Source organism: Cryphonectria parasitica, assembly GCF_011745365.1.
Source record: "Cryphonectria parasitica EP155 unplaced genomic scaffold M406scaffold_6, whole genome shotgun sequence".
In the NCBI taxonomy this organism is placed as follows: Eukaryota; Fungi; Ascomycota; class Sordariomycetes; order Diaporthales; family Cryphonectriaceae; genus Cryphonectria; species Cryphonectria parasitica.
In genome coordinates this window covers 875,191-887,820 of record NW_024468914.1, presented here as the reverse complement: position 1 = coordinate 887,820, position 12,630 = coordinate 875,191, and the positions used below count along the sequence as shown (strand labels likewise).

The 12,630-nt window shown below is 53.8% G+C and overlaps 3 protein-coding genes across 3 annotated transcripts; 1 reads left to right on the top strand and 2 right to left on the bottom strand.

Moving 5' to 3' along the window:
- Window positions 1-6,362: 6,362 nt before the first annotated feature.
- M406DRAFT_20426 (uncharacterized protein) lies at window positions 6,363-6,730 on the bottom strand (the record flags this gene model as incomplete). Its single annotated transcript, XM_040915458.1, has 2 exons — window positions 6,363-6,413; window positions 6,530-6,730. Coding segments are annotated over 2 exons (252 nt in total), but the record flags the coding sequence as incomplete, so codon positions are not given.
- A 676-nt stretch (window positions 6,731-7,406) lies between these two features.
- Window positions 7,407-9,159, top strand: M406DRAFT_352268 (eukaryotic translation initiation factor 3, subunit 6; the record flags this gene model as incomplete). Its single annotated transcript, XM_040922676.1, has 2 exons — window positions 7,407-8,073; window positions 8,242-9,159. Exons 1-2 carry the CDS (start codon window positions 7,678-7,680, stop codon window positions 9,157-9,159), a joined length of 1,314 nt encoding a protein of 437 aa, XP_040774212.1. The 5' UTR covers window positions 7,407-7,677.
- Window positions 9,160-11,194: 2,035 nt separating this feature from the next.
- On the bottom strand, window positions 11,195-12,097 carry M406DRAFT_331786 (uncharacterized protein; the record flags this gene model as incomplete). The annotated part of the gene is made up of 3 exons (XM_040920670.1): window positions 11,195-11,293; window positions 11,334-11,776; window positions 11,983-12,097. The coding sequence occupies 3 exons, from the start codon at window positions 12,095-12,097 to the stop codon at window positions 11,195-11,197; spliced, it is 657 nt and encodes a 218-aa protein (XP_040774211.1).
- Window positions 12,098-12,630: the final 533 nt, after the last annotated feature.

Here is a 12,630-nt window from a genome sequence, read left to right as displayed (position 1 = left end):
CCGCTGAACCCTATTACCCAGCTCCTCACTGAGGTATAATGGGGTCAAGCCATCCACCCGTTCAGCACTTTCCTCAGATTCAACACTGGGTTTGAACTCGACGACCATATCTGGGACACCCATTACCTCCTCGAACCAGCTGCGGACGGTGACATCATGTTTCTTCTTCTTCCCCATCACCCTCTTCTTTGGAACTGGGAATGTCGTATATGTCAGGTACCGTTCAGGAACGCCAGTTGGTCGACAAACGCACACTCGGCATCAGGCTCATTGTGCTGTACGCAATACTACGGACTGAAAAATGAAACGAGAAACAGGGTCGAGCGGATCAAAGCTAGGCGGCTGTCGACGGGATTAAGGCGGATGGATTGACTACCTCGGCTCACGCCAGGGGGTGTCAGCCTCTTGTCCTTTTCACGCCTCTCCTGTTCTGGTCTAGCTTGTTTGGACAGGCGGACAAAGACAAAGACCAGGGCGAGCGGTGCGTGTCCGCGGGGAGCAAGTGGGAAGATTCTCCTCTCGTTTTTCCCCCATGGAACTCAAGTCGGTTCGGTCACGAATCAATCGCTGCTCCGGTACGTATGACCCTTTCTTGCTCTGCCACATGCCCCTGTTTCCGCACTTTACCTGCTGTAATCTTGTTCCTGAGCTTTCATTTCGATGCTCTGCCCCTCTGATTTGATGGCCTCTGCCCGGCGCGACTGCTGAACGTCGCTTCAAGTCGTCGACCTCCTGTGGCCTGTTTGGCTGGGTATTTTTTCTTCTTCTTTGATTCACTGCAGCTCTTGTTACAGCGGGCAGCCCCAGCACAGCACACTTACTACTGCACAGCCATACTACATATCACGTATCAGCACCCACCACAACGGAAACCCCCCTCTCCTTCTGCCCAATTTGCGAGTCAGCCTCTCTCTACAAAACTGGCCTCTTTCAACTTTGCCCTCACTATCTACATCGAGCGCACCAAACCATACTGCACACCACCCGCTCTGCTCGTGCACACATGTAATATCTTCTCTCGCTCTCTATCTTCTTCTTTTGATCCTTCTTGTTTTCTGTGCTATACTTGTATTGCAAGTTTTTCTCATTTTTATTTTATTTCATTTGCACTGTGTTTTTGTGTACTTTATTATTGTTCTTTAATTTGTTTTGGACTTGATTTTTAATTTTTTTCTTCCTTCCCTCTTTGATGTCCCCCCTTTACAACTTAACCTTGGAAAAGCCCGCGACTTTTTTTTGATTTCTTGTATTCTGGTTGGTCTATTCCACCGTTGCCCCCCCCCTCCCCCTTGTCGGCCTTAGTTTTGCCCTCTGTGGTCTCTGAACCTTCACAGTTGGTTGTAACCAGAGACCAGATCACTCACAGAAGGGGCTTTTTAGCAGGGCTCCACCCCAACACACAGACCATCTTTCCCCTCTTCCCCTAAGTGAGCCCCCCTTACCTGCACAATCGCTCACTGTCCAGCCACACCCTTCCACTGTGGGCAAGCGCTGCAACAAGTCCCTGGCAGCCTGGACCGGATCAGATCACTGTTCTGTGTCCCATATCCGCGCCGCCCCCCCCCCCCCAACACAGCCCCCAGCGAGGACAACTGAACCTGCCCACTCACTGCAAGCTTGCTGCGGCAATCAGTTCCCATCGCATCGCATCGCATCGCATCGCGACCTGGATTGACGCGACTGAACCTCCTTCCACACCCCGTCGCGTATCACCTGCGGTCACTCTCGCGCTAATTTTCATCTTGATGCCTCGTACCTGTTCTGTTTTGATGATTGGCTGTGTCTAACTCTCGTCTCTATTCTCCCCACAGACCTTAATTGACGACACACCATTCGAGGCCATCTTTTAGCCAGATGGGTTCAGCCACTGTCGACGTCTCTTTCTCAGCCTCGACCACTATCGTCATCTCCACCAGAGTACTAGCTGTCGCGCCCTAACTCCGAGTTCTATTCCCCTCCCACTCTTCTGCCGCCGCCGCCGTCGTTTTCTTCGCATCGCGCGAATAGTCGTCCGCCTCCAACCATGTCAGCCTGGGGCATGAACGAGGCTGCTGTCCCCAACCACAATGGCAACGGCTTCCCCAACATGAACGACCCAAATGCAGCCCAAGCCTCGGGAATGATGGACCCCTCCGCCTTCATGGCGAACTCTAGCGCTGGCCAGTTCAACCAGGCGCAATACCAAGCGCAGATGATGGCCATGCAGAATGGCCAAATGCGTAACGCGTCGCCGTCTTTCCCCAACCAGATGTATCAGACAAATCCCGTCATCCCCTCTAAGCGACCGCGCCCAAGAGAGGACAGCATCGCAAGCTCGCCGCGACAGAACCCTGGCATGCTGCCGACATCACGCGCCGACACGCCCCAACAGGCCAATTTCCCCAGCTATCAACAAGCTGGCGCCATGCAACAACCTGGCTCGGGCCAGCCATCACCATACCCGCACCTGCAGGCCAATGGGTCTGCAAACGCGACACCCTCGCCCATCATGGGCAACAACCCGATGCGACCTGGCAGCGTGCCGCAGCGTGTGTCCACGACGTCGCCTCACCCCTTCTCCCCCGCCGCCCAGCAGCAGCAGTTTGCACCTCAAGCATCACCGGTACCCTCCGAACAGAGCAGCACACCTCAGCCACACTCATACATGCCGCAGGGCATGCAGCAAGGTGGCTACCCGCAGGGTTATAATCCGAGCTTCAGCGCTCCGAGCCCTTCACCCGCTCGACCTCCCTCCACCCCGAACGCGATGGGCGGGCAGATGATGCCGCAACAAATGGGTCAGATGCAGCCGGGCATGATGCAACAACCAGGCCAGATGGGTATGGGCCAGATGGGCCAGATGGCGCAGATGCAACAAATGGGCAAGATGGGCCAGATGGGCCAGATGCCCAACCAGATGTTCGCCCCCGGTATGGCCCAGGCTCGCAATCCTATGGAACAGCAGAAGATGATGTATCAGATGCAGCAGCAGATGCAACGACAAGGACATATGGGAAGTATGCAGATGCCCTCTCAGATGCAGGGTCAGGTACCTGGGCAGAACATGGCGCAGCAGCAGCAGCAGCAGCAACAACAACAGCAACAACAACAGCAGCAGCAACAACAGCAACAGCAACAGCAGCAGCAGCAGCAGCAGCAGAGGAATTACATGGCACGGCAGCAGATGCCCAATGGGCAAATGCCGCCAAACGTCAACCCTGCGATGCGCGCACAACAGCCTGGGATGACGCCACAGCAAGGCATGCGAGCTCAGACTGGGGCAGACAACTTCATGAAGCAGGTCGCCACGTTCATGCAACAGAAGCAGCTGCCATTTGACCCTAATCCTTCGCTCGGCGACCGTCCTATCAACCTCATGAACCTGTTCCAGATTGTCTTCAAGCATGGCGGGTTCAATTCTGTCACCCAGCGCAACGGCTGGGCGCAGATCTCGCTTGCGCTCGGATACCATCCTAATCAGATGCCTATGGCGCCTCAGCAGTTCAAAATGATCTACGAGCGCTCTCTCAGGGCGTTTGAGGATCACTATCGGTCACTTCGGAGCCAGCAGCAGCAACAGCAGCAGCAGCAACAACAACAACAACAACAACAACAACAACAACAACAACAACATCCGCAACAACATCAGCAGCAGCCGCCACAGCAGCAGCACCCGCCGCCGCACCAGCCACAGCACCAACAGCAGCAAAGCGCCGCCAATATACCCGTCGGGCAGAAACCCATGTTACCAGGGCAGATGCAACAGGGCATGATGCAAGCAGGACAGCACATGGGCATGCAGCAGGGGCAGATGCAGTCACCTTCAAAACCGATACCCCCAGGGGCAATGCAAGCGAGCGTCAATGGCTACTCGACACCACAACCACCTGGGGGGCAAGTACAAGTACATCCCCGCAACAGTGTGTCCAAGAGCCAGACGCCTGGCCACGACGACATCGCCTTGCCCTCACCTGCGAGCAAGCACGGGAGCATGTCGTTACCACTGCCTGGCAGCGCACATCCTGAAGCGCAGGGCGTGCCTGCAGACGAGCAGAAGCTGCTGCCGTACACGGCGCCGTTCGCGAGGGACCCGACGGAATACCAGCCCTGCTCTCGATACGTGGCTGATAGCTTCACGCACGGTGGGCTCAATGTGCAGGCTGCCGGCAAGATTGGGCAGGAGTATGAGGCTTGGAAACCCGATATACCACCAGTCGTTGCACTTGGCAACATCGACGTACATGCTCTCGTCATGGGCCTGCAGAGTGGTATCCACGCTGAGGTTCGTCTTGCCCTGGACACGCTAGCCACCCTAACAGGGCCTGCCGGCATGGTTGATCTGGACCTACATAGGTGTGAAGAGCTGGTGGAGACCCTAGTAGAGTGTGCTGAAGATCAGGTTGAGCTACTCGCGGAGCATACCGAGGAGCTGTCAGACGAGATCGTCATCAACCCGTACGAGGACGTGTGCAGAGCCTGTCGCCTGGAGAGACTGGCTATCAAGGAGATTCACGCCATGGGCACCCTGGAATACGAACTTGATCAGGCTACCGACCGACTGCTCTGCATTACCACCATTCTCCGCAACATGTCGTTCAACTTCCCCTGCCAGCAGCTCCTAGCAGACGAGATGCTGATCAAGTTCTTTTGTGTGGTGATTCGGTACCTGGGCACCCGGAACATGCTGCTAAGGACACACGCAGATACGCTGGACTTTATGAAAGACGTTGTCATCTTTTTGTCGAACATCTCCTCATTCATCGAGATACCCGACCGCGAGCAGGCCTACTATCTCCTTCAGTTCATCCTTGCTTTCGCACCGACTCCACACCCCATTCTTTCCGATGGTGGCAAGATGTATCTGGCTCCGTTTGACCCGGCACTGCATCCCTACCTCCCTCATGCTATTGATGCGCTGGCCAAGCTCTTTGCCCGCGATGAACCCAACAGGAGTCATTACAAGAACATCTTTGCTCTTGATGCAGCCACGTCTCCTCCTTCAGAGCTGATTACCCGGACCTTCGCCCTCGCAATGTCGCCGATCCCCGACCAGACGCGCGAGCCCCGTGCCCCTGACATGCCATCCCTGGTCGAGGCTCGCAAGGCCTTCCTCATGCAGGGGTTGCTTGCTGGCGAGATTCTCTCCTCTCTGGTCCCCGATACCGACCCCAGCATCACTTGCACTTGGCTCTCAGCCGGTAACGGCTTCGCGCAGAACCTCTTCCTCCTCGTTCGAGATCTCTATGTGGAATTCGAAAGGCCGACGATCCGTGCTCCCGGCGCCCACCCACGCAGCCATCCCAAGAAGGATCCCGACCTGCTCTACATCGCTGTGACGGCGACTTCGATGCTGCGCAAGCTCTCGGAGAAGGCTCGCAATCCAGCCAACCCGGCGGCCACGATACCAGCCGGTGTCATTCCCAAGAGTGAGAAGGTACTGCGTGCGCTAGAAATGACCAGCCAGGAACTCACAAGGGACGGGCTGTTGAAGGATCTTGTTGCTTTTGGAGCGCTGGAAAGGTGAAGAGTGGCCTGCGTCGAAGAAAGTATGTAAATGGAGTCAAAGCGAGAGTGTGGAGCTTGTGACAAAGTTTTGGCACAAAAGAATGGATCGAGGGCTTTATATGTTGCAGCATTCCCACCGGCGTCCCAAATTGGAACAGATTATGAAGATCGATCTTGACTTAAGACATTCCTAGAGTTTAGCAGGTCGCTGTTTGGGGGGGGGGGGGACAAAAACAAAAAAATTCAAGCAGGTGGGCATATGCGGTGCGTCCTTTTATTAGCAATAGACGTCGGCATGTCGTTGCAGGTGTCTTGATTGGAAACGGAGCGAATCGATTAGACGAATCAATTTTGTGTGTTTGTGCTATACTAAACATGCGAAGGTACTCCAATTTCATGCGTGAAGATGGCAGAACCAATGTCTTGTGTGGTTTTTCTTCAACATGTCGTGGATCATACTGTTGCTGTCTTGGGGGTATCGACATGTTGACAATACATTCCAACCCTCTCTGTAAATACGAGTGAAGGAAGGTATGCATATATGTCCTATAAAAACCGGACATGGCTTATATGACAGCTAGATAATTCCTCTCCCACACCAGCTGGCATAGCTGCTCGTAGCAACGGACTCACCACGAGTCTTCTATCTAAATTTGCCCTCAATTCCCTAACTTGAGCCAGCTGTCGGCTGGAAAGGGCTAACGTCTCTTGGTTCTCCTGACCTCGACGTGGGTATTTCCCCGCGTACGACGCACTTATGCGTATGATATGGTATTTGTGCAGCGCCCCGGTCTTTGCGGCGCTGGATAGATTGGTAGTTCCGAGGTGAAAAAGGGTCGGCGACTACTAGTGCTTCACCTAAGCTCTTCCTCCGCCAACTAGAAACCTCGAGCCTCAAGCCAATTCTTGACCTTCTCATGATGGAAACCCTACATATATATACACGGTTCATCAGTAAATATTTCCATATAGTTATTTCAAATTTTGCTGGGAAGCGTCGTCATGCGATCGACAGACACAGACGATCCTCTCGCCGCGCACCTACCTTTATCACGACCTGTCCCGTCACAGGATTGATCTTGACATCCTCCTTCTTGAATTTCAGCTCCTCTATGATGTCGCTCTTGAGGTCCTGCGTGTTGCCCACAATCTTTTTGATCAGGGTCTGCTTCCTCGTCCCGCCTGATCGGACATCGTCATAGACGGGGAGGTTCTTGGAGGCGGTGCGTTCGACGAGGTAGGTTAGCCGTTTTGGTGTCCCGGAGGGTGAGGCTGTGGCTGTTGAGGGTGTCGGTGAGGGACGTAGTGAGGGAGAACTCGAGGCTTGTGGTGTGAATCTTGCTTCGGTGGTAAGATGTCGCGTCGTGCTGATGGTGGTGGTGGTGGTGGTGGTGGTGAAGCATGGGGAGAACGGGGCGCGGACGGCATGGGTTGAGACCAGTCGGCTGGGCGCCGCCGCGGTGGCTGCCCGAATTGGTATTTGGTATATCATAATGTTCTTGTTCCGACCTTCTTGTACAAGGACGAAATTGAACCGCGATAGGCAGTGCTCGTGGAGGGATTCCTGCGCGCGAGGTGTTGGCCTTTCCAGACACGAGGAGTGCTCACCAAAAAGAAAATCGAAAGCTCGCAGGCGTACATGCATGGACCTTGCCGAGAACGCTGCCGGCAAGACCCTGTACGTACCGGTACGTACACTTGTCCCGCGGCAAGATCGGGGACACGGCTGAACTAAAGTGCGACTGGCGAATGAAAATGAGGCCAGGGTGGGACCACACGAAAACGGCAGGGACAGAAGTTTGAAGCGAGCAGAGGAAGGAGAACAATGCTGGATTTTTGAGCGAGCCCCGCCAAACCCTCCCATTCAACCTTTAGCCCTGCCTCCAGTCCTGTTGTGTCTCACACCCACCAACAAGCCCCAACCTCAACACCGACGACTTGGCGAAACGACCCTACACTAGGTAGTCAGTCAGTCAGTCAGTCAGTCAGTCAGTCAGTCATATCCTCCCTCCTCCTCTCTCTCTCTCTCTTTCACTCTGGGCTTGACCGATCTCGACTTCGACCCGAACCTCGACCTCGAGCCTTCTCCACCATCCCCCATTCTCGACGTCGATTTACCTCTAGGACTGGTACCCACACCTCGTCCATAACCTACCTGCCTATCTTTTGCGATACCACCTATCGATACCCACGATGGCAGACCTCGCAACGTCGGAGTTCGACCTCCTGCCCAAGCTTGTCACCAAGCTGGACCGCCACCTCATCTTTCCCCTCCTCGAGTTCAGCAGCAGCGTGGTGGAGAACGAGGATGGCAACGCCGACAAGACGCGCGAGCTGCTCAAGGCCAAGTACGAGCTGCTCAAGAAGACCAACATGACCGACTACGTCGCCAACCTGTACTGCGACCTCGAGGGCCTCCAGGATCCACCGAAGGAGTTCGCCGACAAGAGGCAAAAGGTCATCGAGACCTTGGAGAACTTTGAGGATAGCACCAACAAGCTCACCGAGCTGCTGCAGACCGAGGAGGTCGTCTCAAACCTGAGGAGCGACAAGGTTGCCAACTTGGAATTCCTGAAGAAGGAGCATGATGTACGTGTATAGCCATGGGAGAGAGGGAGAGAGAGGGATCGATATCCCACCACACCTCTATTGTCTACCGCAGCCGTGTGGGGGCGCGTGGTATGGCGCGGTGGGACAAAGAAGGGGGATCGAAGAGATTCGAGTAACGCAATGCTAATGTCAGTGACGACGTGACAGGTTACGATTGAAATGGTCAACGCTCTTTACGACTTTGGCAACTTCCAGTACAGCTGTGGAAACTACGGTGCGGCAGCCGACCTGCTGTTCCAGTTCCGTCTTCTGTCCACGGACAACGACAAGGTTCAGGCGGCGACGTGGGGCAAGCTCGCGTCCGAGATCCTGAGCACCAGCTGGGAGGCAGCTCTGGACGAGCTGAAGAAGGTGAGGGAGGGCATCGACGAGAGACTCTACAACAACCCCCTCGCACAGCTGCAGCACCGTACCTGGCTCATCCACTGGGCCCTCTTCCCCCTCTTCAACAACGACGCCGCACGCGACCAACTCCTCGAGATGTTCTTCCGGCCCGAATATATCAACACTATTCAGACCTCGTGTCCCTGGATTCTGCGGTACCTCACCGCCGCCGTTATCACCGGCCGCGGCCGTGCGCGGAACTCGGGTGTGCAGCAGAAGCAACTCAAGGACATTGTGCGCATCGTGCGACAGGAGGCGTACGAGTACAACGACCCCCTGACCGACTTCGTGCGCGCCCTGTTCATCGACTTTGACTTTGAGGAGGCACAGCGCCAGCTGAGCCGCGCCGAGGAGGTGATCCGCGGCGACTTCTTCCTGTCGACAGCGGGTGGCGATGTCTTTGTCGACAACGCGAGGCACCTGATCTTTGAGAGCTACTGCAAGATCCACGCACGCATCGACATCAAGGGCCTGAGCGCCAGCCTGGGCCTCAACAACGAGGATGGCGAGAAGTGGATTGTGAACCTGATCCGTGACACGCGTCTGGACGCCAAGATCGATTCCAAGGAGGGCACCGTCATCATGAATCACCCGCCCAGCAGCGTCTACCAGCAGGTCATTGAGCGGACCAAGGGAGGATTCTTCAGGACGCAAGTGCTGAACTCGGCGGTGGCACGGTAAAAGAAAGAAAGAAGGGCAAAGAAACAAAGCTTGTGACGAGATGACCCATCAGGGGGGAAGTATAGGTGGGGGACGTGGAGGGGAGGGGAGTGGCTGCTGCTGGTGCGGACGACACTAGGGTATAATGGGAAAAGCAAAAGGAAGCGGTGGTGGATTTGATGACACTTTCAACAAAGCTTCTTGTGTTTACTACCGGCAGAAATTAGGCGTTTAGAGGGGAGGAAAGGGTCTTCCCGGGTGATTCTGAAAAAGGGGCACCCTTTGATGTCGTCGAATGAATAGACAAAAACTACCCTTTAAAACCGGAGACTTGACTGTCTGTGTCTTGGCTGGGCTGTTATGGATTGCATGTGTGAGTAAGTGTGTGAGTGTGTGGCCTCTTTGGCCTGGCTGGAGTTGATCATGTCTGTCCCGCTTCATCTTGCAGCTGTGCCAACCGATGTTCTCGATTAGCAAATATGAATAGTTTGGTGACAAGGATAGGGTCAACGACAGATGGCAGGATCCAAGATCTGCTTAACCAGAACAGTAAAGTATCTTGGAGTGTAGCGATGATGTTAAAAGCAAGCAAGCAAGCAAACAGCCCAGCCATGTGACTGACAAATGCGCGGGCGGCGGCTGCACCCGGCCAGCCTTACGTTTTGTTTTTGGAAAAGACCCGACAATCTGGTGACAGGCGAACAAAACCCGGGGATACATTTTCTGGGGTTACGAAGAGAGACTAGACATATGATGTCCAGATATCCTTTTCTTGTATTTCTCCTTTCCTATATTTCCCGGCGCAAGAAGGGGCTTTCGGCGCGGGACGAGGCTGGCGGGGGGCGGACGGGGTTGAGAAGGAAAGGAATCACGCCACGGTGGGATGCTTGGCCGGGAATAAGCTGGGCTGGTCACACCACGGCCTGTCCATGAGGAACGGTTTGTCGCATGATGGGTGAGGTAGTCTTTCGGCGGGTGGGAGTATAAAGAGATCATATGGGTTCCTATGTTTCACTGCAGTGGTTATTATGGTTCGTGTGCATTCAATTAATATCGCCATCGAATCATCACTCGGTTTTTTTGACAAGCAAAAAACCTGAGACATACGGCTGATTTCACTTGCCAACCAATCAGTTGATCGAGTTCAAGTCTCTACATTCTACTACCAGAATCAATCACACTTCGCCTTCACCCTATTCGTCAACAGCGTGGACACTTGGACACACACACATACGCACGACATTCAACGACTACTGTCCATTTTACAATTACACAAAATCATCTTTTAATTCACCATGCGTCCCACACCAAGACTCTTCCACCAGGTCGCAAGGGCCCCCAGCATGCTGGCCCGCCTGTCTGCGCACCCCATGAGCCCGCCTGTGGAGGCATATCCACTGTTTGTCCTGATCACTGGCATGGTACGTTGAACCTTCTCATCTTTTTCTACCTCTCTCTTTTGTGTACTCACCTTGCTGACATATGACCTTGTTTCTTTTTCAGTTGTCGTTTGGTGCATACTCGGCGTATCGGGAGTTTAGATATGACCGGAACCTGAGGCTGCAGAGACTCAACGCCGCGAGGTTTCATTAAGGGTCGGCGGGATACTACGTACTGGTTTCCTTCTTTTTATTTTGTTGGAGTTCTTGTGGGATGGTTGGATGGCTCTCATCATTGCCTTTGGACCGTAAATGGTCATCAGGAAGAGTCCCAAAGTGGCTGAAGTTGGTGACGGGTGCACATAAAGTAATGCCTTTGTACATAAAACCAGATTTATATTAATGGCATATGATACCAAAGATGTTCAAGAAGTTCATGATGGGCGCTTGTTTGTGTGGTGACAATAGGATACGAAAGCGCTTGGTCAGGCTATGCTCAATAAAGTGATTATCAACCACCGTCAGTGTTAATACCAAGTAAAGCAAAGTACAAAGTATGAATGATAGTTACCAACCAACAATCCTCTTCTCTTTGAATCTAGATCAAAAGCCAATCTAGATCTACCTTTCATTATTACCATAGCCCTGTGTCTCACTGTAGTAACCCATCTACAGAATTACGCAACATCCCCCATCTGCTTCACTTCCACGAGATGATCCTCGACGCCGATGATGCCGACGAGAATAACCAGAAGAATGCCGCCTACTCGCCGAATCTGCCCGGCTCGCCACACCTGCCCCCCTCCCCTCAGCCACCGAGACATCCCACCCCATCATCTCCAGCACCTCCCTCTCCAGCTGCGAAGACGAAGTCACCCGCGTCCCCCCACCCGAAGCCGACGTCCCCCAGACCCCATGCCGCCCCAGCCCCTCCAAGTGCTCCGCCAGCCTCTCCGGGCCCGGGCTCGGCGCAAACCACACCCGCTCATCCGGCGGCCGCAGCCGGCCCGACGACGAGCTGCTGTCGCCGTGGTACTCGTAGCTGGCCGGTGCCGTCGCCGGCTCGCCCGGGTCGCACTGCTCCGACGGCCCTGCTAACGCGCTCGCCCAGTCCGTGGCCTTTTTCTTGGCTCGGCGGTCCAGCGCTTCTTGGGCCGCCCGGTGTTTGAACTCGAGTTTCTTGGACTCTTTATGGATCTTGGCTTCTACATCGGACTGGGCATCTGTGGCGCGTCGGTTTCCGTGGTCGGCCAAGGCGTCTTGTCGGTTTCTTTTGAAGTTTGTTTGGCGGTTTTAGCATGCTTTGCGTTTTGGAGTCCTATACATGTTTCCTGAGAGAAGAGAGAGAGAGAGAGAGGATAGAAGGTGCTGGAAAGGGGAAGGATGAGAACGAAAATTGTGATTTTTTTTCTTTCTTTTTTCCCTTTTCTTCTTCATGTCTTTCCGGACCTTGGGGAATACTTACATGTTTGGCTCTGAGCCAGGTCTCCCAGGGATTTCGACTGCATGTGGTCGATGACGATGATGGTAGGCAGGTGAGGGTTCCCGTATTGGTAGCGAGTGGGGATTGTCACTGGCATTGCATTTTCGAGCATGTGAGTGTTCCAAATGTTTCCAAAAAGAGCATTCATTGATTACATGTTCAAGCTGACTATAAAGAGCGAGGATAGAGGTAAGAAGTGTGCAAAGGTTTACCTGAGAGCAGAAGGCCACTTGTCGGTCTCAGTCCGGTGCTCCGACATGGTGTTTTTTTTGTGGTTTGTTTTCTTGTTTGAGGGTGAGAGAGGCTCACACAGCCCTATGAAGCTGTTATTCTTGGATGAAGAGAATTGAAGAAGAAACATGAGACAGGAGTTGTCTCTTGGGTGTTCGTGGTAACCCCTCAGAACAGACATTGCGTGGATTCCTAGGCAGTTTTGTATCTCATTATATATACTAGGCCACTGTCTTCGAGTGATTGAACGAGCACAGTGAGGTGAAGGTTCTCTTGAATACTGGGTGTTCTTGGAGCATGCTACTCGACAATTTCTGTGCCACAAGAATGGACGAATCAGACCTGATGACTGGAAGTTGAGAAGATCAGACTGCGTACAGTCTACCATGGGTCCAAACT